Source organism: Taurulus bubalis, assembly GCF_910589615.1.
Source record: "Taurulus bubalis genome assembly, chromosome: 4".
NCBI lineage: Eukaryota > Metazoa > Chordata > Actinopteri > Perciformes > Cottidae > Taurulus > Taurulus bubalis.
Window position 1 is genome coordinate 11768797 of NC_136592.1, and position 27634 is coordinate 11796430.

General features: G+C 42.1%; 1 protein-coding gene across 2 annotated transcripts in view; it reads left to right on the forward strand.

The window, feature by feature from the left end:
• The window catches only part of ankrd11 (ankyrin repeat domain 11), a 101160-nt gene that overhangs the window by 55454 nt on the left and 18072 nt on the right, over window positions 1-27634 (forward strand). For both annotated transcript variants that reach the window (XM_079217075.1, XM_079217076.1), the window contains exon 3: window positions 23753-23898. In XM_079217075.1, the coding sequence (XP_079073201.1) occupies window positions 23812-23898 (87 nt within the window). In that variant the 5' untranslated portion in view covers window positions 23753-23811. The remainder of the gene's footprint in view (window positions 1-23752; window positions 23899-27634) is intronic.

Below are 27634 nucleotides of genomic sequence, written 5' to 3' on the forward strand. Positions count from 1 at the left end.
CCCGAAATTGTTTATATTTGATACAAGGCCCAGCCCTATTATCCTGTGGTAACCCTTGAAATGCACTCATGCAGAACAGTAACGATCTCTTCCCCCATCACATAGCGAGGTGGTCCCAGTAACATGTTTTGATTGGCTGAGAAAATCCACAAAGGATCTGCTCTCTGTCCTTATCATCGTGGTATTATTCCACCTGGTTTACACAGGTTCCATTCGGAGCTTGACACTCAGCATTATGTTCAGACCACATTTAATACCTAATGCTTTCCAAATCCACTTTCCCATGGTTTATATATTATCTTGACATGGTTACAGTGTTGCTGCTATAACAGTATCACAATCTCTAATGTTTACAGTTGGATGGTGTTCTCACAGGTTTATCAAAAATTAAGAAAACAAACTAGAAAAGCAGGCAGAGAGATATGCAGAGCTGTTGAGAAGCAGGCTGAGCAGAAAGTAGAGGGATAGAAGAGGTGGAGACGGGCTCCGTGTTTCACTGAATATTTTTGAGTAAAGCGCAAGCTGGTGAGCAATAGAAGAGGCAAGCTTGAGAGAATAAGGATGGAGGACAGCAGCCGAGTGACAGCACAGATATAGTGTGTGTAGGCTGATGAGCTAGCTAGCACCCTAGCCGTAATGAAAAGCCTTTGTGTGCTTAATAAGAGTGCTGGCAGCGGTCCAGCAGTTCTGGCTACTGTGGGATTAGGCTTGGACAATCAGGACTGCAGGATCAAAACAAGGGGCAGGAACACCAGGGTCATTCTGCTTGCTAGGATACCATCTGCCCTGCCTGCCGCAGTCAGGGGGAGGGGAAATAGAGAGAGAGAGACAGGAATGGGGGAAGGGCAGACCAGATCTCTACAGGCAACAACAACGTTGAGACGGAGCAAGGAAGCTGTGAATGCAGGTCAGCTTTGCTCTGCTCAGTTCAGCATGCAGTGCTCTGCCTGAATACGCACAAACGGAAACCCAAAATATGTGCCTGTGCACCAGCATAATCCTCTAATGTGCACAGAAAGTAAAGTCTTTCCTGGACCATCGCATAAAAACGGCCATTTAAATTCTGGTGGCTTATCTTCACAGTCAAATACATCCAAATGCCTTTGCCTGAATAATATAATTATTTGGGTAAACTATGACTTTCTTTTATTGATATCTACATTTTCTTGTAGAAGTGTATCTACATCCTGTTTACAAGCTGCTTATGGGTGTTCTGATATCTAGAAATAAGAGTGAGAATCGCCAAAAATAGTTCTATAGATGTCTGTTTGGTTTGTAATAAAAAAAAATTACCACAGCTCTTGTTTTTGTCTTTTCTCCTTCCTCTCTGACTCTTGTTCTGACTTGGCAAGAGATGCTGTATTAGAAACAAATGATTCATGTCTAGGTTAAGGTAGTATATGATGAAATTGCATGCATAAATAAATAATGAATGCATTTGTCTCATTTCTCACTAGTTGGGGTGGAGAGGTCTGTTGGACCACTGAGTAGATTGCTAAGGCTCTTATGGGATCTAGTTTAGTATTCCAACAACATCATGCTCCAAAAAAAATAAGCTGCGGCCTTCATTATACACTGAATGCACTAAAAGCAGAGCAGACCAAACATTACTTTCCAGTTATCTTTCTCACTTCTTATTCTCCCCATAATATGTATTTACCTCTTCATCTGGCTTCAGCTGTGTGCTTGCTCTTGCTCTCCAGTCTCAGACAAACCATTTCCTGCAGGCCCCATGACAAAACATCTCTCTCTCTCTCTCTCTCTCTCTCTCTCGCTCGGTTCTCACACATAAGCACAGAGCCTAGAGTAGGGATAGCAGTCTGATTGGTTCAGTCCCCCCTTTGTGTTTTTGTGGAATAGATGTGTCCACCACGATGTGCCATGCTTGGCCTGCACACAGTGTTTGCAGAGTCTTCACAGCCTCTGCATGAACTCCGATTGTTGTGGTTAGCAGGCGCTAAATTGTGTACCTTAACTCTCAATACTTTTTTTTTTTTTTCTTCAAATTGTTACATGCTTTTTTGCTTGGTGTGTGTATAGGAAATCCAGGACATATGTGAGACAGAGATAATAGAAGTGTATCTTCCAGCAGGATTTAGTAGCAGAGCGTCTGCTCGGGAGGGTGGAGGATGCAATGGGGTGACATGAGACACGAGACCGGTTGAGTTAAAGAGACAAAAGGACAGACGGGCTAAATCAAGGCTGAGGTTTTGGGTGGTGGCTGGGGAGGAGACACAGATGATGTAATGTGTAACAATATCCACACTCTGTCTAAATGCCTGTGTGCACCTTTAGTGTGCATGTGTGTCCGTGCATTAGTACTGAGGGCTAGCTTTTTGGCGCTCATCAATAATTCACCAGTCCTTTTAGTGCGTCTCCCTTCCTCCTTACATCCCCTCCCCCAGATGCTGCCTCTGTCTTGACTCTTTCCCCCTAACCTCATCCCCCTTTTTGCCCATTTCCAAAATACCACCACACACACTCACTCACTCACTCTCTTCATTACATGCTATATTCAAGTTAACTCATTGTCCACCACAGTCAGTACAAGACATTGTAGCTCCATACCCTCCCCCCTCTCCTTGCAATTGCTGGTTTTTGGCTTTGGAGTAGATGCCCAGCATCACTTCCTAATTTGTGTAGTTTAAATTATCAGGTTTATTCATAATAGAGACATAACTCAAGAGTGAGAGTGAGTGTGTGTGAGAGCTGGTGGATGGTATTCAGAGAGAGGATGTTGTTGGGTTTTTTGCAGCCGTCCTCTTGTGGTTGGCAGTTAACAGCTCTTTGGCTGAGCTCCCATGGCCTCATATGAAGGTGATGCAGCACAAAACGGAAGACAGAAAGAAGACGGCAGGGATTGGAGTTATTTTGTATTTTATAAATCACTTGCCATGTTGTTTCTTCAAAGGTAGTTACTGTAGTAGCCCAAACAATCTATTGTAACACATTTTACAACCAAACTTGTATAATAGTTTGCAATGTGCATTCACTTCCTTTCCCATTTATGAATTGTTATAGACCTACTGTATAGTGTGATACTTGGGCAAGATTATGTAACATTGTTTTATACTGGCAAATGCCAAGTACTCTGGCCTTGGTTTAGTGTCAGCCCATTAAGTGCTAACTGTGAAGATTTCTCAAAAGATAATTTATCTTCACGCGGCACGGCTTTCATGCCAATGCAAAGTAAAAAAGCCTTGACACGGAACACTGTTACAATCCCATACACTTTGATCTGAAAACGAATTCAACTGCAAATGATGTAGCACCAAGTGTGAATGCGAGGCAGTTATGTTGTCCCATTTCCAGAAATGATAGCATTCCCCTCTGTGTTACCACTTTTCCTTGTTCTCCTTTGCCTTCTCTCTGTGTGTCTCTCTCTGAAGCTACTACTCCCCCTCTCTACTCCCGAACAGACCAACCCAGCTCAGGCCCACATGTAGTGTGAAAACTGCTCCATTGTATTGGAAAATCTGTGGGAGGGACAAAAAGGAGGAGGAACAGGGTGCAGTGGTGGAGGTGATTAGGAAACCAGATCCACGGCTCGGCTTCAAAGAGAACTGTATCTCTCTGCAGTGCTTATTGATCAGCCAGGAATGCTGCTGGTCTCTTTGGTATTGGGCTGAATTCTAGCTGATGTATCACAGAGACACTGCACTGCCTCCTCACACATTTTCATCGCAATAGATAGACAGTAGATGGATGCTGATTAATTGCTGATGTTTTACAGTGGGCATGTTGGGACCATAAAGAAGATGATGTTGTTGTCTCGCAGCAGCAACCTAGTTTGTTTGTATGTTGCTTTCAGGGTAGACTTCAGGTGTTGCTGGCTTTGCTTTCCGTATGTCCTGAAGTGCAGAGATCAAGGAGGCAACAGCCATTGTATTATTTAACTCCCTGTTTCCTGTCCTCTCGTTTTCTTTTGCATGCTAACGTTATCTACCCCTCTCTTGCTTTCTTTCCCCCCTTCCCTCCCTCCCAGAGAGAAGGCGCATGCAGAGCCAAGTAAACACTTTGATATGCGGAAGGAATCTCTCCCACCCCCCTCTTTTTCTCTCTCACTCTCTCCTCACAGCCTATGTAGGTCATCATGACTCACTCCTTTATGCTTCAAAAGCCGGATCCCTGCTCAGTTGCTCTATCTTGAGCCCTCTCACGTTCAGCGTTGTGTAAGAGAAGTGTGTTTGAGTGTGCAGGCAAGGGAGCAAACAGACAACCATTTCATGTTTAAAATTGCTTTTCTGCTTAATTTGTACTCCAGAATGCTCTGAATGTTAATTATTCTGTTTTTTATAGTTTTTGTTCTGGTACTGGGGATAAAGCTTTCCTGTGCAGTACATCACTTTTGGAGGACAAACTCTATACATTTGTATTATAACAACCAGTGCTGCTCAGTCTCTCCGTCCCCGTTCACTGCATTCCCTCTGACCTAGATGCTGAATCCATCAGCTGCGGCAAGCAAATGTATTATTGCGTCAGAGATGAAATGCTTAGGCCTACTTCCCGATTTTTCTTGAGGTTTAAGTTTTCCATCAGAGGGACTGTTTGACATTGTGTTGTCTTGACTTTCCTTTTCTGCTTAATGTTAGGCAGGTTTTCACTGTTTTTGTTTTAAATAAGTGTATTTAGATTCTTCATTATACACCAAGGCTTACCATTTGAGATTAATAATACATATGCTCCCTTTTTTTAAAGCCCAGACCCATTGCGTGACCATGTTAACAAGCCACCAGGGTCAAACCCAGGCCAGTGTACACTGCACATCTGTTGGTGGTGATGTCTTCTACTAGTCCTCCAGTTTGCTACCTGTTGACTGGTTAGTTTACAATTTGTGTGAGATTTTGCATCTCCTCCTTGTGAGGGATTGTTTCGGCATGTTCCAGTGTGGAGGGAAGCCCTATCTGCATATGAATACTGCCTTCTGCTTCTCTGCTCTGACACTGAAGACACCCCTCTTACCCCCATTGAAAACCGGTGCCTCTTCACATGTGTATTTATACTTGTCCACAAATTTGAAACCATTTATTGAGACATTCTTTTATTTGAAGGTGGCAGATGAGCCGAAACAAGAGTTTCCTGTATCGAGATCATCTTCATGCTAGTGTGTGAGTTTAAAGGGTATGGTGAGCTGCAGTCTGTCAGAGGCGTTTCCGAGTGAAAGGCAGGATTTGAGGACCAGCTAAACATCCTGACCCAGATCCCAAATGGCCTTAGCACGTCATATGTGTGTCCTTTTGTCCTCTCCTCTCCAGGGCTGCTTTCATATTGGCCAGACCTTGGAAGGGGAGGGGATGGGGAAAGAGTGCACAGGGGCTTTTTTTTTGATGAGTCACTCAACCGAACAAAAACAGAAGGAGGGGTGAAGGAAAAATACAAAGCCCTGTAACCCTGCCCCCCTCGCCCCCTTCCAGGGCTTCCTGAAAACACTGCGCTATTACATCACACACGCACAGGGCCGACAGTTAAGAGTGTATCCAGTAGTCCTGATGGTGGTCAACCGTTACTTGCGAAATGATGCCAGAACATAAAAGGACATGCTGAGAGCACATTTAAGGCACGTGCAATATGGGGAGAAGCTAAGGAGAGATGTGCATCTGTGTACAAGATGAGGGGGTTGGGTATGCCAGGGTAAAATGGAAGCTTTGTGGAGGTAACCTGAGTAGGCCCGGTTTTGGGGCTGTACATTCACACGCCTGTATCATCTGTCCCTTTTCCCTCGCCTCAATGCACCCCTTGTCCTCACAGCTGCCTCACCACATTTCGCCCTCTTGCAGGCACTCTTCTACAAACCAGTAAGACCAGGAACCTCTGTCCGTGAAACGGTCCATGACTTAGACAAAGTTCTGTGTAATCCTGTCCAGTGCCGTGAAGTGCGGCCACATTTTCCTTCCTGTTAAACATTCCGTCTTAACCATCATCTCCTTTTTTATTATTATAGCCTACTCAACAACTTTGATTCCCTTCAGGTGGGTGGGTGTCATTTTAGTGGTAGTCTGTCTCTCTGGCATGTGTAAATGTGCGACTGGCTCAGTGATTAGCATGCCCGTCTTTCAGAGGATCGGTGGTTCGAGCTCTGGCTCCGCTCGTCCACGTCGATGTGTCCTTGAGCAAGACACTTAACCACTAATTGCTCCCCGTTGCTGTGTCTACGTTGTATAGAGCATAAATGTAAGTCATTTTAGATAAAAGTGTCAGTTGAAGTGTGCCAGAAGGCACCATCATGACATGCATTTCTATTCAGTGGTTTTCGCCTTCTTCCGTCTCTCATGCTCATCTTCAAAGTAAGTTTTCCATAAGAGAGTGGGCGTCTGCACTGGGCCATCAACAGGAAATTCCAGCCTTGGAGTGTGGGGGTAGGGGATGGCTGAGAGAGAAGTGAGGAAGCTCAGGAGTTCATTTGGCAGCTATTCGAGAGCACCCAACGATTTGACTGGTTTGGTCTGAATGAGAGTCCCTGGACAGTTGAATGGGAAACAAAAAAGCAATGTCTTCAATGCTATTTTTGCATCTCATTAACCTTATTTTGAATGTTTAATGTCAACCTCGGCTCTCTTCTCCTTTCTGTGTTTTTTTTTTTTTGCTTTCATTACCCGTCCATCATATTTGATTTGTGTTCCTCTCTCTATTTTCCAATGAACATGCCTGTGTTATTTGTCCAAAAATCCATTGTACAGCTCCATCATGTTGTTTATGACTAAGCTGCGTTGCTCACCACTGTTTCTAATACTTAGAAACTCCAGATATTATGTTCACTGATTTTTGATCACGGATGCACATTTTTTTTTTTTGGAATACACTTTTCAATTTATAGCAGTCCATGTTTATTATCAAAATGTTTTAATCATTTATATAATAAAATATAACAGTTTTTCCTCAATGAAACCTTTTAAAGATTTACATGAACGATGTTTGTAGCATCATTTATGAACTAATAAACACAAAATAATGCCATCATTCAAAAGGACTGCGCCTCAAAAAATGTATCAAACCTAGCAAATCATGTTGTGGTTTTTCAGACTTGGTCTGTGGACGTAAAATAGAAGAGATTAACCATGCAGGGCAGTCTTAGTGCTTAAAGCTGAACACATTCTTGTTGTATCAATGAAAAGAGCTGTGGGCTGCCAAGAGAAAGTGCATGTTATCAAGAGGAAACATAAAATAGGCTCAACTGATCTCTTGACAACACACTTCAGTCTTCCTGGATTTATTTTACTCGTTGGTAAAAAGCAGCTGCTCAGGATGAACCAATATCCCAGGGATGTGCAGATACTGTGGTAATTCTGCCAACGAAAGGAAGATCTATGACATTTTCATTCTACCAGAAGATGGGATGGTCTTTAACTTCTTTTTCCGCTGTGTCTGAAGCTTGTGTGAGGCATTGCTTGTCCCCAAAGACTAACGTCGGTATCATAGCTGTAGCAGGATGGCTACGTCGCCTGTTATGATGTCTGTTGCGGCACTTTCTGGTCTGCTCTGGGAGTTGCTGTGAGACACTGGGGCTTGTAGCACGGCGTTAGCATGAGCCTTAGGACAGCGAGCTAACTTAAAGAGCCAGCAGAATGCAACGCCGCAGGGATTTCCATATTGTTACTTTGCTCATCAACCATGCAGTACCAGGCCTCGAGTGCACTGCATAATATATTCACACGAGAGTATATCATATAAAGCGAGCATACACCTAACCATCCAGCTCATCCCCCAACATGCATGGTCTAGTACTCCAACAAAAGCCACCCGTGTTTTCTGACATTTATTTTCTTGAAAAATAGATAATTGATTATTCGTGGACCTCACTAAAGCCTAGTTTGTGGTTCTCTGTCAGGTCGACGGCGTACCTACGTCGTCAACATGACGCCGTCGTTGAGCATTCGAAGTTCTGCGTCGAGGGACCGCGTTGCTCTGCAATTAACCGCCATGCCGCCAGGGGTGTGTGCCTGTGTGGTTTCAGGGGTTATAGCCGAATTCCGGTCACAGTAAACAATGGCGACCAAGTTGGAGCGGCTGCATTTGGAGTTGGAGCTCATCAATATTGAAGAGCAAATGCTTATATTGCAAATGTTGAAGCGCGGGCGACAGAGAAGACGTTTGCGGAGGTGGTGTAGGAAGACAGACCAGAAAAGGCAACTGCCGGAAATTACATTCTGAGCGGACCAATCACAGCGCTTGCGGTCCGTGTGTTTTTGGAGGTGCGCGTCAGGCTACGGCGTATGGGTCTGCGTCGACGGCGTAGGTGCGCCGTCGACCTGACGGAGAACCATAAATTAGGCTTTAGAAGCCATGCATGTTCTGTATTTTATTTACAATTGTATTATTATATGTTTTGTTAAAGGGCTCGGCAGAGCTTGCTACAAAGCAAAACAGTTGACTGTGTATGACATTGTCGTTAAAGAACGGACTTAGTGCTTACATTACTATCAAAGTTCTTTATGGGGTGGTGGCCTATTGGAATGGGGAATTGAAAAGGGAACGGCCAAAACACTGGAAAACAGATGTTTTTTATTAATATATAATTTGCCCTTTTCCTCCTTTCTAATCACTATCCAACTTTTTTTTTTAATCCCTTCTCTTTTCTCTTCTCACATGAAAACGGTTTGTTACCTCTGCGGTAGGGCTGCACTGGGTTATGGGTTCAAGCTTTAATTGGCTAAATTGCATCCAAATGTTTGCTGTTGTCTGGAAGTGTGTTTGTGTACAGGCTCAAACTCAGAAGTGATGCCTTGTGAACAGTGAACAACGGAAGAACAATTCCCTCAGGGTAGTGCCTCTTTCAATTGTTGCAGTTTCCATTTCGGACGAAGATGGAGAGCCAGAACGCACGCACACACTTATACGAATTCCAAACTCCATGCAAACTGTTTGTGTTATGGCTTAAGCATTAGGCCAAGTTGCCTATAGGAGCTGTCGACTCTTTATAGTCAGATTAAGTTGTTGCTTTGAGCTTTTTATTGTCCAGGTCGAGTTGTATGACCAAACTTACATGTGAGGGTGTCGGAGATTTTAGGATTGAGCCTTTGTCTCATTTGACCCGAGGACCCTGTGACGTGTGGTCACAACATGCAACGTGTCCGTCCATTTTGTGTGTAGGACTTTTTTTTAAATTTACAATGTATTGTTTGAGATTTCAGCGGTTTCTTTAGTCTCTAGTTTCCACTAATTGGAGCCTTTCTGTCCAATCTGAGTGCATTGATTGTTCCGTTATGAGTGACTGTGGTCTGTGAACTAGTCATTTGTTTGTTTGTTAGTTTGTCCAGCTATCTGTATTTCTGATGTTAGGGTTAGTTTGGTTTAGGTGAGCCAAAAATACTGAAGAACCTTGTAGTCAGATATGCGTAGGATGCATCGTTTTTTTAAGGTATACTTGCATTATTATGTTATTATAGTATCATTATATCAGGGGCATTAAATGGTCTTACTATCTCTGCTGCAACGTTTGTACTGGGGGAAGCCAGCCCTTGTTATCCACAGGCTGTACAGGCGCGGGTCATTTGAACTGAAACGGACTGTGGATCGGGTTATTTAATTCACCCAACAAGAGTTTGGAGCTCCTAGTCTCTGGGCTATTGGGTACAAAGTAGGACAAAAATACTTCACTTTAGTCTTACAAAGCTTGTGATAAAGTTCTTAGATCCTAAATGCCCCCAAATGCTTGTCTTTGTTCAAGATAAACCACAGAATGTACGCTGTACATTGTCCGGATGCTGCAATCGACTCTTATGTTCAGAGAGTCACTCTTTTTTTGTTTTGTTTCGTCAACATAACTTTGTTTACAATGTTTAGTTTTGGGACTTTTTTTTTGCACACTTGAAACAATTCAGAGTCATTGAGGGTAAGAATCACAATTCTTGTATGAATTGATGTCCTCCGCCACCCCTAATATCTGACTTGTCTATCGTCTGTTACAGTCTGGTTTTGCTGGCAATAGGAGGTTAAAATTTTTGGCAATATTGCACCAAAGGATCACTGCCACTTCCTGAATAAATGTAGTGGAAGCGGTGCATTTGAGTTTCGACTAATTTTGAGCTCATGCTCATTTGGATGATGACACTGTCGTGTACAAGAAAGATTCAGAATCACTTATAATTTAAGCTTCTTTTTTTTTTCGGCCCGGCATTTGAGACTTGACTGCAACTTCTATTGAAATAGGATATTCCTGTGTCCGGCTTGAGGGAAACGTGGTCTTTAGGCAAATCCTTACTGAAGTTGCTCAAGACTTTTAAATGGCATCCACAGACTTTACAGTTTCTGTACTAGCAAGCAGAATTAGAATCCGCTTCAAAGGCCAAGTACACATACAAGGAATTTGACTGTCTATTTATGTCTATTGAGTGCAGCAAAATACCATATGGCTAAAACAGGGACAACAAAGCTGAATAAGGTCAGCATAAACATTTGACTGCTATGCACAGATATATATATATATATATATATATATATATATATATATCTCGTTCTTTATGTGTATAGATATAAAAAATCAGCATGTTCTTATAACAAATATGCACATGCCCTCGACACTGCCTCAGTCTGGCTTGATTTCCCTGCCCCCTCTTTAAGCAGGCACCGCCCCAGCCCTCAGCTGGTTGTGCTCTGCAGTAGCAGATCTTTCATCCTTCCATCCCTCCATCCGGCCCTGCCCAGTGATTTATAATTCATCTGGGAGCCTACCTCCCTCTGCACCAGGACAGCATTAACATTCTGTTTGGTCCCCAGCTACGCTGCACCCACGTGTGTATGTTGTGCGTGTCTGAGGAATGATTCCTAGCCAGCGAGGCTCCATTTGGAAAGGCTGTTATTGTAGCTGTATGTGTTGATTCTGTTCTGGCTCTGCCTGTATTCCTCTGTTATGGTAGGGATCGGGTTGCTTGTCTGGCTGTCTGTCTGCTGTTGGTCGTCCTTCTCTGTCTCCATATGTGCCAAGTCAGCTGCCTGTCCCACCTTTTGGTCCCTGTGTAATAACAGAAAGCAGTGCGGCAGAATGTTGGCATGTATTGGCCGACCTATCTCAGAGGGGTCTTCACGTGTACTTCAAGTTCCACAATAACGTGTGACTCCTATTCCCACTGGGCTATAATAGACCCAGTTAAATACCAAGTTCAAACACAGGGTTTACGACACTCACCAGGGCTCCAGATCAACGTATTCCTCAAGGAGCACTGGTGCACCAGTGTAAATCTCCAAATATATCCACATTCAGCACAACCAATGTAGCAGTGTTTTCATCTTACTTGTGTTTCTATCCAAAGCAACGCATTGATACAGTATGTGCTTGTTTTAGTTTTCACAGAAGTCAAGAATTCCATGAAGATATTTTTTGGAATACACTTTTGAAATTGTGGATTAAATGTCATATGGCGAATGCTCTGAAAAGGACTATAGATGAGATTTTCCAATTTCATTCACTCAGATACAGCATACCATACATACTGTATTGGCGCATGTGTCCATTAATCATCATTGTACAAGAGAGAGACCGCTAGGTTTCTGAAAGGTTTCTGGTGGTAGCTGTCCTGCTGCATTCTTCCTTTTCCTTGGTCCTTTCACTTTTCTCTACCAGTGTGAACAAGTTAATGTAGCTGGTCTTGTTCCCACACGAGGACAGACCGAGACAGTGAGGGGCTGAAAAGGAAAATAGCTGATGTTCTCTATTGAGCTAGCACATTGGATCAGTGCAGTGGAACAAGCTAGCACGTTAGTTTGTCTGAATAATGTTGCATTCAGCTGTTGCTTACCGTGAAACAATATCATTTTAAGTCCAGTAGCAGTGCACGCGTCTCTTATTATTTAAATCACCATCCGCCACAATTTGGAGTAACTGCAGATTCTAATCTTTTGCTTGATTGTAGCACTTTGGCTTTGTTTTCATTTGGATCTTCGATTCTGCCTTCTAAAATGAGGTGAGGCAATGTAATCCAAGTAAGTGATACATATGAAGAAAATGGCATCCTGCCTATCAGGGATTTTATTGTGAGAAACACGGTTATCGTAACTGTAAAGTTGTCAGAATAACTGTAAAGTTGTCAGAAAAAGTACAGAAAAAAAACAACTGGCTGTCACCTGCTGAGAGCAGGATCATTATCCTTTAAACAGAACTTCTTTAACTATAATGTCCACGAACATGCAAGGTCTGGAGATCAAATAGCGGACAAAACCTTTGTCCATGTCTGAGATATCTGGCCCTTTGTATGAAACTGGTGCGTTTCACGGCATACACTGCTTCAAACACGGGACGCTCTTTAGATGATGGCAATTTTACGTCTGTGTGTGTTTGAGACATTATGATGCTCATCTGTGGAAAGGTCATACCCACCCTCTGCGCCTCCCTTGCATCCCTCGCTCTCGCGCTGTTCATTATCCATCCAGGCTTTCTCCCTCTGCGCTGCATTTATTTTTACCTCCTCACGTAATCCTTAATTAATGTAGAGCCTGTCACCGTGCCTCACATTCTACTATCATACACACTCACTTGAACAGATGCATACACACACACACACATACACACACTCGCTCACTCATGTTCTCTCAAGCAGGCACACACACACACATTCAATCATTTATCTTCTCTCTCGCTTTCTTGCCGGAGCATAATGATCGAGATCACACGCACATCGTAACACGTTGCATGCTTTATAATAATGGGCAGATGGGGCGGCCTCATTGCTCAGTGAGCTAAAGCACATACCACATAACCATCATATCCTGTCTTCAAATCTGAACTGGGACCCCTGATGCATGGCATCTCCCTCATTCCCCAGCATTGCTCTTTGCTTAAGTATAGCATTTTAAGTGAAATGAGAATAAATACGACTTTTAAGGTTATCAGTTCTGATTTAGAAAACCAAATCATATATATATTTCAGAATTTACTGTGAACTGAAAATAGTTTGCATAACTAGACCTTCTGAAGTAATATTATAATCTGATTCAGGATTGCACTTTATATATTTACTATTTTTTTTATTAAAGCTTCACATGCGCCAACTTTCAGTCACAGAAATAATTAACCTTTTTCTCCACTGATCAACATAGATCACCCATGTAAAATTATTTTTGTAAAGGTTGTGTTTAGGGCTACAACAACGAATCGATAAAATCGATTATCAAAAGTTTTGGCAACAAATTTCATTATCGATTCGTTGTGTCGCGCGATTATTACGCCGGGCAATAAGTCGCGGAGAAGAAAAAAAAGAGCGGAGCAGAGCAACTGGCCGGCTAGCGTTTCTGAGATTGGAGTGAGACACGAGAAAAGCTGAGGTTGGGATGTTCTCAAAAATAGAAGATCTTTGACAAGTCGAGTCTTGGCCAATTAGCATCTTCATGTTCCTCAAACTTGTTTTTAATGGAAGCTAGTCAGCTTGCTATCGCGTTAGCTAACGTGTTTGGGTTGTGTATTGTCGTTAAAGTTCCGTTATGTTCCGTTACAGTTCAGACTTGCTTGTAAAAAAACGTAACGTGATGAAACATGCCGTCACCCCCCCGGTCTGGTTCAGTTCACACTTTCACTCGTTAACGTTAAACCGGCACACCGGCGGATCTGGCTGCAGGTTTTTTTTTTTTTTTTACTCAAAGTAGAATGAAGCAAATCACGTAGTTGGGCTTAGCCAACAACGTGATGTCGTGGTCATAAGAGACCCAGAATGAAAGAGTTTAAGGAAGAGGATGCTCAGTACAGCTTCCCTCTGTCCCAGTATTTCATACCTATTGATAAAGCAGCGTATGTAAATGCAGCCTCTGGAGGGATCAATTACAGTAAAAAGGGCTCACATTTGGCAGATGTAAAGCATAGATGTGTATGTTTTTAGTGTTAGTCCATTTTGTTGCTTTAATTAACAGCTCAGGGATGTTCAAGGAGCAACCTGTTTGTGCACTTTCTGAAGATGTTTTGCACTGTCTCTTCTGTTTTTGAATAAAGGGTTGGAAATGAACGCTTTTTTGATTAAAACATTTTTTTATCCGATTCATCAATTAATCGAAAAAATAATCAACCGATTAATCGATTATTAAAATAATCGTTAGTTGCAGCCCTAGTTGTGTTTGGTCTCATTAGACTGATGAAACCAGTGCTGACACTTTTGCACATTAGTAGTTGCCCCACACATCATTTTGTTGGCCTACTCCAAATGCTATAGTGTACGCCAACCACTGCACGTCACAACAACAAAAACAACATCCCCAACATGACTCTATTCATCCTTGTGGATTAGCAGTCCTCATTCAGTGAATTCTAGCCAACATATTATTTGTATACACATTGCTGTGGTTCAAAAGTTTGAATCCATGCTGTCTATTCAGTATTTGGAAGATATTTGTGTGAGACATAGTTTAGATCCTGAGGAGCAGGTGGCCCCTTCTGTGGTAGCCTCTTTCCTCAGTGTATGAATGTGTGTGAATGAGTAGTCGGAAGACTAGAAAGGAGCTATATAAATGCAAGTCCATGTACCAAATGTGTCGATAGTACATTTTTTTAACAGATCCGGGCGTATTCATGTATGCAAGTGCATGTGAGCATTACGTAACCCAACGTTTCATGTTCAAGAATAAGAGGATGAATCGACTTTTATTCAAGGCATTGGTAGTATCTCAACACTGTTTTATGTTCCCAGAATAACTATCTATTTCTGCAATCTCACAATTTGTCATAGTTATTTATCGGATACAGAAACGTTTCAAACATCCTTTATTGAAGAATAGTTTTCTGCTGTCTTTGGAAGGTGATTTATTCACCCATTAGTTGATTTAGTTTTTATTGTAAGAAGGGTCAAAATGTATTACTCTTGGCCAGAGAGGTATTCTGTATTCAGGCACTCTCATCCTTAATCTTTCCTTTCCATTAACCACTGAGTTTGTTTTATGTACCGTCAGACATGCTACACAGCTTATTTGTTTAATGTGGAATGAGTCACACATCTTCTGCCCCTGCATTATCATTATTTAGTGCATTCATTAACCAGGAATGCATAAGTTGTCTCTTTCTGGTCTAAGAAGCTTGTCCACTGGTCACTAGCTCTTTCACTCAGAGATTCCACAAACGAGATCCGCCGTAAGGCCAATTTTGCTTTTTCACACTGAACAAAACCACGGCAGCATTATGCCGCCTGAGTGTCTTTTTTCAGAAAGCATGCTGGCACCATGAGAGCAAAAGAGGCGTGACGTTAAACACAACATCGGCATCGGTCTGTGTGACATAAAACATAGACGTCGGTCAGCAACTTGCATCCGTTCCTACCGTCCCTGTTATATTGCTGGCTGATCTCGTCCTCTGCTCGGAGGGTATGGAGCTCCCGGATTTTGTTGTCTCTTCAATTCACTGCCATTCTAGGTTGCTGCTAACTGTCATTAAAATAAATCTTTTCATTAAAACGTCACACCCGTTCCGCTGTTCCAACTGTCCCTTTTCACGGGCTCCCTATGACGACAGTGCCGTCTGTACCTTTCCTACTGAACAGCAAGGCGGAGCAACGGTGCAACTGTTGAAAGGAGCTACTCCAGAACACAATACATGCTTTATTGTTTTACATTCCTGCAATGCTGGAGCAAACATGTTTTATAGCGCTTCAGATGGCCAGTGAACGAGCAGGGGCATCCTGACTTAATTTATTCAGAGCTAATGTGCAAGCAAATACACTCAACTGATGAACTTGGTTCTATATTTATTGAAGGTAAAGAAAGACATGGCATGAATTGCGGTCAAATATTTAGCACTCACGGTTGCTTTTCAAAGTTTGTGTCGTTACAGAACTGTTTCTGTCTTGAGATCTAAATTCAGTGAGCAGCTCAGTGTGGGTGTAGCTGAAGGGGAAGGCTGGAAGTGGCGAGCTGGATAGTTGCTTCATGCATGCTGCCACACAGACTGAGCCTGCGCCAACAATTTCGAACTGCAATACTTACAGTAATAGGCTAGAGAAAACAGTGGCGTTGAATACATAATAATAAACCATCCCTTTTTAATTCACTCCTTTTAGCATATAGGCTGGTAAGTAGGACACCTTCAACATACATTCTTGTATGTATGTACACTGTTGTTCTTTACATCAGTCCTGCATAACAACTGTCGGGGAGGGGGGGGGGGGGTTGAGCATGTCGTAGTGGTGGTAGTTCTGCAAACGTATTGGATGATATTGCTTATTGTTGGTGTTGCATACGTAAAAAAACCTCTTCTCAATCCATTATTTTCGGGGGGAGAGCTCATGTCTGAAGCTATTATTCAACAATGAAGTACGTCATTTTGTAGCCATTCCCCTTGAGAGGAGCTCTGAAGAGTGTTACAGCGCCCTACGCCATTGTCTCTTAGTCCTGGCAGTTTGCATATCAGGATTGGTTGATTAATGCATAATTTTGCCGGTACCGATTGGCTCTCGTAAAAAAAATTGATCAAATCTTCAACCTCAGTAGATGGAATTTCAGTCGACACAAGATTTATTTTTGATTGACTACAGCCCTAATGCCTTGATAGTGTGATTGCCACAAACCGGTTTAATGTTTTCAGGAATAGTACAGTTTTACTGCGCAACTTATTTTTGTCCTGACAGTGTTGCGGTGTTCACACATGCAATGTGACTATAAACTGTGTGCCCCATGTGGTAGCTATGTTAGATGTCGTTTGTCAGCACAGTCTGTGAATGAGTAAACAGCATTGTTTGGTCAGACAGTGGTCCAAAGGTCAGAAAGTGATTGAATCCTCATTGCTTAAGGTTGATATGCAGAAGCACTCTTCTATCAATAGGTTCTCTCTCTCGCTCTCCCTCTCTGTTCACAGCTCTTTCACTAGCTTCTCTGATAGGCCTGCATCTGTCTCATCCCATAGTTGCTAGGCAACAGGCTTTCCATGCATGTGCGTGTGCATGCACTCGCACGTTGCTGTGGCAATGTCAGGTTTTTGCCTGGGAGAGGGAGAGAGGAGGAGAGGGAGAGAGAGGGAGAGAGGAGGAGAGGGAGAGAGAGGAGGAGGAGAGGGAGAGAGAGGGAGAGAGAGGGAGAGAGATTTAGAATGAGTCAGAGCACTGATGAAGCTGAGGGATTGAGAGGAGAGAGCCAAAAAGCACTAGATTGTCTCTGGCCTCTCCTGCAGCCGAGCTATGTATGTATGTATGTGTGTGCGTGTGTGTATATGTATGTATATATATATATATATATATATATATATATATATATATATATATATATATATATATATATATATATATATATATATATATATATATATACACACACACACACACACACACACACACACACACACACACACACACACACACACACACAGATGCCTGCCACTATCTTTGCGAGGTCACTGGCAAAGACGGCATGATTTACCAGACTGGCAGGCAGGCAGCGAGCACTGAGCTGTTATTGGATGGAACAGAGAGGTGTAAGGCAGAGGGAACGTGCTCAGAATAGAAAATCAGACCAAGTGATTGGATTCCTCCCCACATCTCGCTCCTCTCTTTTGCTTTCTGGCTCTCTCTGCTCCTAGAGCCTTTTGGATAATACAACCACTCCTACTCGCACAAATTTCAAATATATGTTTGTCATTTCCAGATGCCCTTGTGTGTCACCTGCTGCTCATGTTGACATTTAACCACGATAACTTTTATTAAGTAGAAAAATAAATTATATATTGAGCTGTTTACCTTTTTTGTTCAACCCACTTGTTTGCTGAAAATACAAACTCGGAACAATAGTGTATCTAGCATGTAGGCTAGCATACTAAATGCATATCGTTTATCATTTTAAAAAGCTAATCTAGAAGCTTGATCTCCCTCTTAAAGAAGGACAGATAATCACTGTTCTTTGATACAACGTTCTATGTTCTAAGCACACAGTTTTATTCTGGCATAATGCATCTTTCCTCTCGGTGCTTGTGTGTGTGTGTGTATGCGTTCATGTGTCAGCCTCTTCTTTCTCTACACAAGTTTATAATGAAGTGAATAGGCCCAGGTCAGGGACTCTGGTTGCCAGGATACAGCAGTCGATCCCGGCCCGCTTTATTTGCACACCAAACAGGCGAGCTATCTGCTGCTTTCCTGCTATAGCCCGTTTTCCTGCCACAGGCGCTGCAGGGTAAACACACGCACAAACTGGATCAGATGGTCCCATTTTTAGTGTTGTAATAACCAGACAACTTTCTGTGCATGCGCACAGGAGTATGCATATGTGTGTGTATATATGTTTGTGTACATGTGTATGTATACACGTCCACATCATAATCACGACCAATACAAAAATAACACCCTTCAGTACAATTTCAAAAGATGCGGGCCTTTGGCAAGATGTGGGTAACTCAGTTATTAGAGTGATGGTGAGAAATCTGTTTGGAGTGAGAGGTTGGAGTAAAGTCATGTTTGCAGCCTTACATTTGTTGTGTAATTAGTCAGGCATAACTGAGGAAGGAAACTGGAAGCAGCAACAAATGACATTTGACCTTTGTCCAGTTACCATAAATAAATTGACATGGGTAATCCATTTAGGAACTTGTACTCGGGTCACACTCAAATCTACAATAAATTGACTTCAGAGTTGACCTTGATTTGTAAATGACAGTGGAAAGGAAATGTGACGTCTCTGCCGAAGCAAGGTTGAGATTTTTGCTGTGTTCCCTAAAATCTCTAACGATATATCCAACTGTGGGTGATGCTGAATCAAAACAACAAGCTGTCTATCAGTGGCTTCCACAGGATATGTACTGTTTTTTGACTTTTGCTTTAAGAGACTTGAAAGAGTATAAACAGAACACTATTATTTGCAGCAATGAAGATTACTGTTCATGTATTCTCTGACAGGCCCATAGTTGTGTAGTTAAGATAAGGGTGGACCTGCAGTATTCGTTCAAAGGGAGTAAAATTGCCTCAGAAAGAGCACTTTGACCCCTATAACATCGACTTCACCATTTATGTTACTGTGTGTCAGCCATGTCTGTTAACCAACACCGAGATCAGTTGACTGATTGCCAGGGAGTGTGCTGGTGATTTGTATCTGATGCAATAGGCGTTGGGATTTGGGCACAACACGAGCACAGACAGGCGGACGGAGAGCAACTTGCCCATCCCTGTATGCAGCTGCTGTGTTGTTCAGCTGTTTGTATGGAACATTTAAGGTGTGTTTCTCTGCTGGACAACCAGAGTCATGAGTTAGGAGTGGCACAGAGTTGGAGTAAACAACTAATTTTCATCTCTTTGTTGCGTTTCCATTGCTGAATGGTGTTTACCCGTATATAATCAACAGTTCATGTTCTAGCAGATTTGCTTGCCCTACAAAAAATGTGTATGGTAAAAAATTGGTCCATGAGCATAGTTTTGAATTTTTTTTACCGCAGCAGACATCTGGAGCTAAATTAGCATTCGTATTCTTGAACCTGCCGGTTTGTAATGCGTTGCACTTTTGTAGACTAACACTGGTAAAAAAAAAATAGCATGTGTGCATTCATCCCAGGAGGCTACACCATACAGTAACAGTATTTTTTTTATATAATATGAATGTTGAACTCTCTATAGTGCACAATAATATACTTTCCCAGGGTTTAAAAGGAATACATCTACAACCACATGCACTATTATTAAATATGGCTGCATTAACAATTCTTCTCATTGTACAAAGACTGAAATTGCATCATTGAATCACTCTGGAGGCCCCTGCTAGTTAGCTGAATAGCTGCTTGTACCACAAATTGTTTGAACTGAAGAATTCACCTTTGTTGTCAATGGCCAGTGCTCATGTTACACGACAGTTTCACTAGTTGGGATATTGTTAGACACAGCCACGGGGTGATTTTAATTTTAGTATGTAGGTTTTTAAATGGCTACACATTGTCCGTTTTGAAGTCGGCCCTAAACGTTACATTTCCGAAATCAAGTCAGCTGCTACTGTAACATCCTGATGCAAGTTTGCTTGTGTTGTGTGTCAGTGCATGGTGTATGCTGCAATATGCTGAAGTGTTGGCCTCTATCTGACCGCAGAGGGAGTGGCTCCGAGTATCAAGTGGATGCTACAGGAGGATGAGGAGGGAAAGGAACAGGCTACATAAAAAGAAAGATGTGTGTACATGCAAAGGAGGGAGACCAAATTGATAATAGTACTGGCGGGTCCTGTCCTTTATCTGGAAGAGATTGCTTCTCTGGCTCACCTCTCCTCACTTCTTTCTGCAGTCATCATCTCCATGGCCAGGCCTAACTGGGCTCACGTCATGTATTATACATTAAAACCTTCTGGGGTTTTTTCTGGGGTCAAGTCACAAGTGTTATTAGGTGTTTTGGCTATGGTCAGCAGACAATAGCCAATAGGTTGTTCATATCTTAAACCAAACTACTCCTGTTTGAATATTTAACCCAAACTGATCTAAGTTATCTCTGAAATTTATATTTGTATTGATATTTGATATTGACCACAAATATTGAAGTTGAAATTTGTATGTATTCATTCAATGAAAAAAGCTGAAGTTCTTTTCTAGCACTTAAACCTTAAAATACAGTTGTAGAGTTATTTTAGTTTTTTCACATGATGTGAAAAAACCTGAATGATCTTTGAATTTTGATTCACCACTATGTATAACCTCATGATATATCACTTAAATGACTAAATATGAGTAGACCTAACGTAGCAAGTATATTTCCGCTACGTTGAACCGGTATACCGCACAGCCCTAGATGACACGACTATGTATGTATCGTCAGACAGCATTGAACATGTTAATGAGGTGCTTCAATAAAAGTTACATCTGGTTTCTGAATGAATCATTGAAAATAAGCTGAAGTTGAATGTCTTAAAAACTAAATGCATGGTAATAAGTTCTAAATATGCTCTCAGGACAGATCAGAAATTAAGCCTCTCTTTAGAGGGTACTACTGGAACAGGTTAAGGAAGTCAAACTGCTGGGTGTCACTATTGATGAAACACTGTCACGGTCCACTCAGATTAATAATACAGTGGTGAGAATGATTAATGGTATCCATGAGTGCTCATCTGCTAACTAACACAACAATTAGACTAGTTATACAATCTCTAGTTCTGTCAAATCTGCACTACTGTTCTGTTATCTGGTCTAGTGCATCAAAGCAAGAAATTAGTAAACTTCAGCTTGCTCAGAACAGAGCGGCAAGACGAGCACTTCACTGCTCTGTCAGGAGTAGTGTGGATGCTATGCATGCTAAGCTGTCATGGATGATGGTGGATGAAAGACTGGCATGCAGACTAATTCTGTTTTTAAATACTGTGTATTCCTCACAGAAAAGTCAGTTTGTCTTTACAGCTATCACATGCAAATGAGAGACATGGTTATAATATCAGACAGGCACTAAGGGGTCACTTTACTCTTCCTCTACCCAAAACCAATGCACTTAAGAGAACAGTAATGTACAGAGCCATTGCATACTGGAATGTGCTCCCCTCATATCTGACTCGAACAAGAAATAAATGTGATTTTAAAAGGAAACTTAAGGCAGCAATAATCAGAAAGGAAATTAGTGTAGATTAGGTTACTTTAGGTATTTAGGCATTTTTATTATTTTTCTTTGAACGTAAATGTTGTTCCTATGTCTGTGTTTTTGTTTGATTGATCAGGCTGTTCTGCATTGTATGATTTGTATTGTAATGCTTTTGCCTGGACCCCAGGAAGAATAGTCTTCACTACGGTGTAGACTAATGGGGATCCTTAATAAATAAAATAAAACGTCAATGTGTTGAGCTATTTGAAACAGCCCTATTTATGGATTGGATTGGATTGTGATATTAAAGAGAAGATGATAGCCGGACGTTAAACGGAACACGATGTTGTGATAGTGTCACACTTGTAAAAGGAGCCGTTGTTTGAGACAGTAATGACAGCAGATAGATTATGTCAAGTGTTTAGATATTGTAGATAAAATGTTCACACTCTTTTAAATGCTTACGCGCGTAACTTTAACTGTATTTCTTGCCAAACGCTGTCAGAGGATGAGCCACGGCACCGTCGGTGATTTTTGTTTGTTTGTTGTTGTTGTAAATGATTGGATGATATGAACATAGAAAGGACAGCCCAGCCTTTATTTCATGACACATAACCTTGTAAAGGCACAAAGTATAATTAGTAGAATAATGTCAAACAATATGATAATGTAGATAAACTTAGTTTTCATAGACTGTGTTACTTTTGTGTATACGCTCGCAAACAAATACACATATGGAATTAATCAACTGTTTAGTGGCAAGAACACTTGACTCACTCCCAGAAACTCACAATGTTAACAGATGTTATGTATATTTTGATTGGGATGAAATTACAAAGGAAATGGGGCCTGTGGTTTTGAACCGGCTTTCCTCTCCTCTTGTGTGACTACTCGCTTGCAAACATAATTTTCTTGCGCTTTGTCAGCTGAATGTTCTATAAGTGCCAATCATCGTAGTCCCAAAATAGTGCAGAGATTGTTGTTCGAGAAGTCCAGCTGACCCAGTTTTGTGTGTGTGTGTGTGTGTGTGTGTGTGTGTGTGTGTGTGTGTGTGTGTGTGTGTGCGTGTGCGCGTGTGCGTGTGCGCGTGTGTGCGTGTGTGCGTGTGCGCTAGGTTTGTTTATTTCTGAGAGTAGTCAACCTTCCTGTCGCTTTGTTTGGTGTGCTGAGAGGTGGGAGTCTTGGGGAGGTCGAAGCGAAGGCATAGCAGGAGCAAAGAGGCAGTAGCAATGAGCCAGAGGAGGGAGGAAGGGGCTGTGGTTTGCTGTGTTTGCTCATGTCTCTTTCCATACACCAGTAAAAAAAAGGGAGCACTGCATCCTCTGTAGCTCTGTGCCTCTCTGGTTGGCTGGCTGGCTGTCTTGACTTGACTGGAGGGATATAAATAGCAACCTTTGAATAGGATAACTGCAGAAGGAAGGGATGGGGGATGGGAGTGGAGATGGAAGTGGCGCCAGGAAAGATAGGATTGCCAGTGTCTCAAAGTGTGTGGGGGGATGCAGCCATGGTCTCATCTGGTCACTCACTCAGTCACAAGGATGATCATACTTGGACGCACTTAGAAAAAAAGTGCATTATGGAGGAGAGAATTGAGGGATGGAATGTATGATTAATCCATGGCCCTGTGGTGCAGAAGGCCTCTTTTCACAAAGGCAAGGGGTTGTTATTGTGTACTTGCACAGAGCTCTCTATTCAATAAGTTCATGATGAAACTAATCACCCATAACAGATAGGTTTCTGGTTGTAAGAAGGCAATGATCCTTAACTGTTTGTGGTCGGGATGCCATGAATGAGAACAGGGTAACGCCCACAATTACAAGGGGTGGCTAGCTATGGCGGTAAGTAGCTGTTTGGGTTTTTGTTGAGACGTGCCAGTCACGTTCCTGATGAAATTCCTCAGCTGTTCCTAGCTCTCAGTATCACACAACATTGGGGTTATGCAATATCTTACATGGCCCGTCCTTGTGTCATATCTAAACTCCAGTATGTGACTGCTTTAGTTGCAGCATGTTCAATGGTGTGCCTCTACTGTTTTGAAGGGATTGCAGTTTCTTTTGCTTTAAAATATGCAGATACTACCAAGCATGTTTTACGGTATTTGGGTTCAGACTGGAGAACAGATAAGCTTTTTCTGCCTCCCACAGCTGCAACTCAGCCTGATGTCCTCCCCCTCTACTGCTCTTTCAGATCAGGTTGTAATGGTTGAAAATAGAGTGCTTGATGTGCCGCTAATGGCTGCATCGTCTGGCAGTGTGTAAATGTGTTTTCAAAGAAATGTAGTGGCCAGTTGCTAACCTCCCCCACCGTCACTGTTTTTTTCTTTCCCTTTGTACCAGACGGTTGATGACGATGCAATGGCAGCGTGAATGAAGCTTGGCGTGGGGAGAGCTGAACGATGCCCAAAGGTGGGGGATCTAAAAACCCCCAGCTGGACCACTTCCCACTCAACACCGACATGGTGGAAAAGCAGGGTGGGAAGAAGGTAAGACTGAAAAACCTACAGACACACACTAGCCAAATGTTTGTATACAACATGTAATCCCAATTTCAACTGCTGTTTGTCCTTGAAAGTTGACACTAAACCACCACATCTGATCAACAATTTAAAAACCTTGGAAGGCCTCTCAGGCGGTGGAAACGTAGGCTAAAATATATAAGAAAATAGCGTTCTCAACCAGAAGGCCTGGGAATAAGGCATACAATAGAACGTATCTGTCCCTCCTAAATTTCCTTCAGTGTGATGCTTGAATGTAGACCAATTTCAATGATGCTGTTCTGTGGTTGATCCCACTCTCTTGACCTGTCTTTGGTGGAGTCAAGCTTTATGGGAGTTTCCCAGTGTCGGTGATGTTTAGGTCAATGAGGCGAAGTTGTGTGGTTGAGCTTGCTGGGTTTGTCCCTTGGTGCAATGTTTTTCAGTTTCCAGAACTAGAAAGTTGAGCCATTAACAAACATGCCTCCACATTGAAACATATATATTTAAAATTCCTTGTAAATAAAGTGTAGTTACTGTATCCTAGTTTCACCAGGATTACCTTAATGTTCAAAAAACAATTGACTCTTGCATATCTTTGGACACTACCGCGAATGATACAGTGTTTGTCTTTGAGATTCAGGCATTATCGGCTGAATTCTGAATTTCTTAGCCAGATTCAGAGGCACCTTTTGGAATTGGACAGCGTTGTTGGCCTGTTAAAAATATCTTGAAATAGGGCTGCAACAACGAATCGATAAAAATCAATTAGCAAAAGTGTTGGCAACGAATTTCATTATCGATTCGTTGTGTCGCGCGATTGTTATGGCAGTCATAAAGTCGCGGAGAAAAAAAAGAGCCGCCAGCGTGTCTGAGATTGGAGTGAGACTGAGAAACGCTGAAGTCGTGATCTTAGCAAAAATAGAACATCTTGGATGTGACGTGTTGAGTCTTGGCCAACCAGCGTTAAGACGTCTACAGCGGCTTCATTTCACTCAAACTTGTTTTTAATGGAAGCTAGTCAGCTTGCTATCATGTTAGCTAACGTGTTTGGGTTGTGTATTGAAGTTATAGTTACGTTATGTTCCGTTACAGTTCAGTCTTGCTTGTAAAAAACCGTAACGTGGTGAAACATGCCGTCACCCCCCGGTCTGGTTCAGTTCACGCTGTCACTCGTTAACGTTAAATCGGCACACCGGCGGATCTGGCTGCAGGTTTTTTTTTTTACTCAAAGTAGACTGAATCAAATCACGTAGTTGGGCTTAGCCAACAACGTCATTTCGTGGTCGTAAGAGGCCCAGAATGAAATAGTTTAAGGAAGAGGACTCTATATGCAGCGCAGCTTGATGCAGAGCTGAGATGAGGTGGAGCTGGGCCTGGAGGTTTTGGTCAAAACAGACGTGAGAGGAGCAGTACAGCTTCCCACTGTCCCAGTGTTTCATACATATTGATAAAGCAGGGCATGCTAAAGCAGCCTCTGCTCCAAGGAGATCAATTACAGTAAAAAGGCAGATGTAAAGCGTACATGTGTATGTTTTTAGTGTTAGTCCATTTTAATCTAATTTGTTTAATTAACAGCTCGGGGATGCTCAAGGAGCAACCTGTTTGTGCTTTCTGAACATGTTTTGCGCTGTGAATTTGCACTGTCACTTCTGTTTTTGAACAAAGGGTTGAAAATGAATGTTTTTTTGCTTTTTTATATTCGATTCATCAATTAATCGAAAAAATAATCAACCGATTAATCAATTATTAAAATAATCGTTAGTTGCAGCCCAACCCTGAAATACAGGCTGTGAAGGCAGCGTCCTCCGAGTTTGACACGGTTACAGTCATGGTGTTTGCAGTGGAATAAAGTGTCGGACGCAGCTTGATGATGTCATGGTGTGTGCCAACTGTTCAGCTACCAGGAGCAGCGACTAGAGGCGAAAAGAAGAGATATACAGCTTGGCATGGATTTACAACCCTCTGCAAAGGATTGCATCAGACTCTGGCATGGAGGGAGGAGAGGAGTCAGGCAGGGAATGAAGCGCACAGGGGAGGGTGGAAATCGGAGGGAGGCGAAAAGAGCAGGCATTGCTAAGAGACCATCAAACAGAGTGTCTTGTGAAGGCAGATGTGAGGAAAGTCTCCCGTCAAAGCTTTCTTTGAATTTAACTAAAGAAAAAAATAATCCAGTCTAACTCTGGAAATCGACTTATTTATTAAGCTTTATATTTGCTGTTGTATTATTTTGTCTTCTCTTAAAGAAATCAATCAGTTGCGTCTTATTTCCCCCACTTAAAATGACTGTAGCTTCTGCTCTTGCCCGGATGTGTACCTCATGCTTTTGCATGAATTGCAGGCTCTCTTGTTAAAAAGCCTTTTTGTCACTCAGCGGAGATACAGACAGAGAGAGGAAGGGAGAGCGAGTTGGCGAGATCAGCTAACTGTAGCTGACACTGTTTGTCTCTACTGTACCATGACATCATAGTCTTATGACTGGGGCAGGGCAGGGGGAGGAGTTCAAAGAGTCGACACGTAATGGAAAACCTGCCCTGAAGATAGAGAGCGATGAGTAGGGGACAGAAGGTAGGACAGAGACATTTAAGGAAATAAATGAGTGTCCTGAACATCACATTTTACCTGCCCCTGCATCTCCACTATGAGACCGTAAGCCCTCTGTACATGAAGCATACTGAACACCTTGACTTTATATCACAATACATTTTTGGACTTAGCAGTTTGACGAATATATCAGGAATTCACAACCGAGTGAATCCATGGCTAGTGTAAATTCACTGAGTGCTTTATCCTGTCATGTTTATTTCTAAAGATGGTGTCAACTGTATTTTACAAGCACAGTCTTTACTTGAAATACTCCAGGATTGACTACTGAATACAAGGGGGATGCATTTACTCTGCATGACAAATAGATCAGTAGAAAATACAAACTTTGATTGGTAATTGATTTGGGTAAAGATTTACATTAAATGAGTGACTAATTTGAAATTAGTTTCCTGTGTCATCTTTGATTTAAGATAATATGGCCTGTATTACAGCTTTGCTTTGACCGGTTTCCCTAATGTTGTGTATTGTCAGACAGTGGTTTATATAAGGGTATATGTATTTGTTTTTGTGTATTGACCTCTGTGGCTGTGCTGCTGTGATACTTCCATTCTGTCATTCACTGAACCTTCTGGCTTTCACTCACTTCTTCCGACTCAACCACACAATTATTTAGTTAATATTAATTTACTGATTAACAATTAATACTGAACAATTGCGACTGATACCTTCTTAATTAGTATTTGTTGTTCTTTCTCATTGTTACGTATGGTCAATTAATTGATTAAAAACATGATGATATTCATAATAAAATATGTAATTGTAACCCTACAAGAATTCATGATAAACAATTCCAGACTTTTTCTGCGTCTTCTCAGCTATTAACTGCTGTGAAGCCTCTTGTCAGGGTAAGCAAGCTACTATCAGATCCCAATACAACACAGAAACACAAGTATTCACATCTGTTGATAGCAGATACACTTGGGTTTGTGATGGTTTCCAGCAGCTGTAGACCACAGAGCCGAGTCGGCGTCAGCTTAGCCTCCTCTCCCTGGGCCAGACTCTTTGCTCTGGAATCTAGGAAGAATCTAAATGGAAAAGTTTTGCTCTGTGAAGCCCATAATGGCTGAAAGAGTCAGGGCAGTGAACGGCACCAATTACAGCAGCAGGATCCACAGCTAGCTCATATATGACTGTTCTA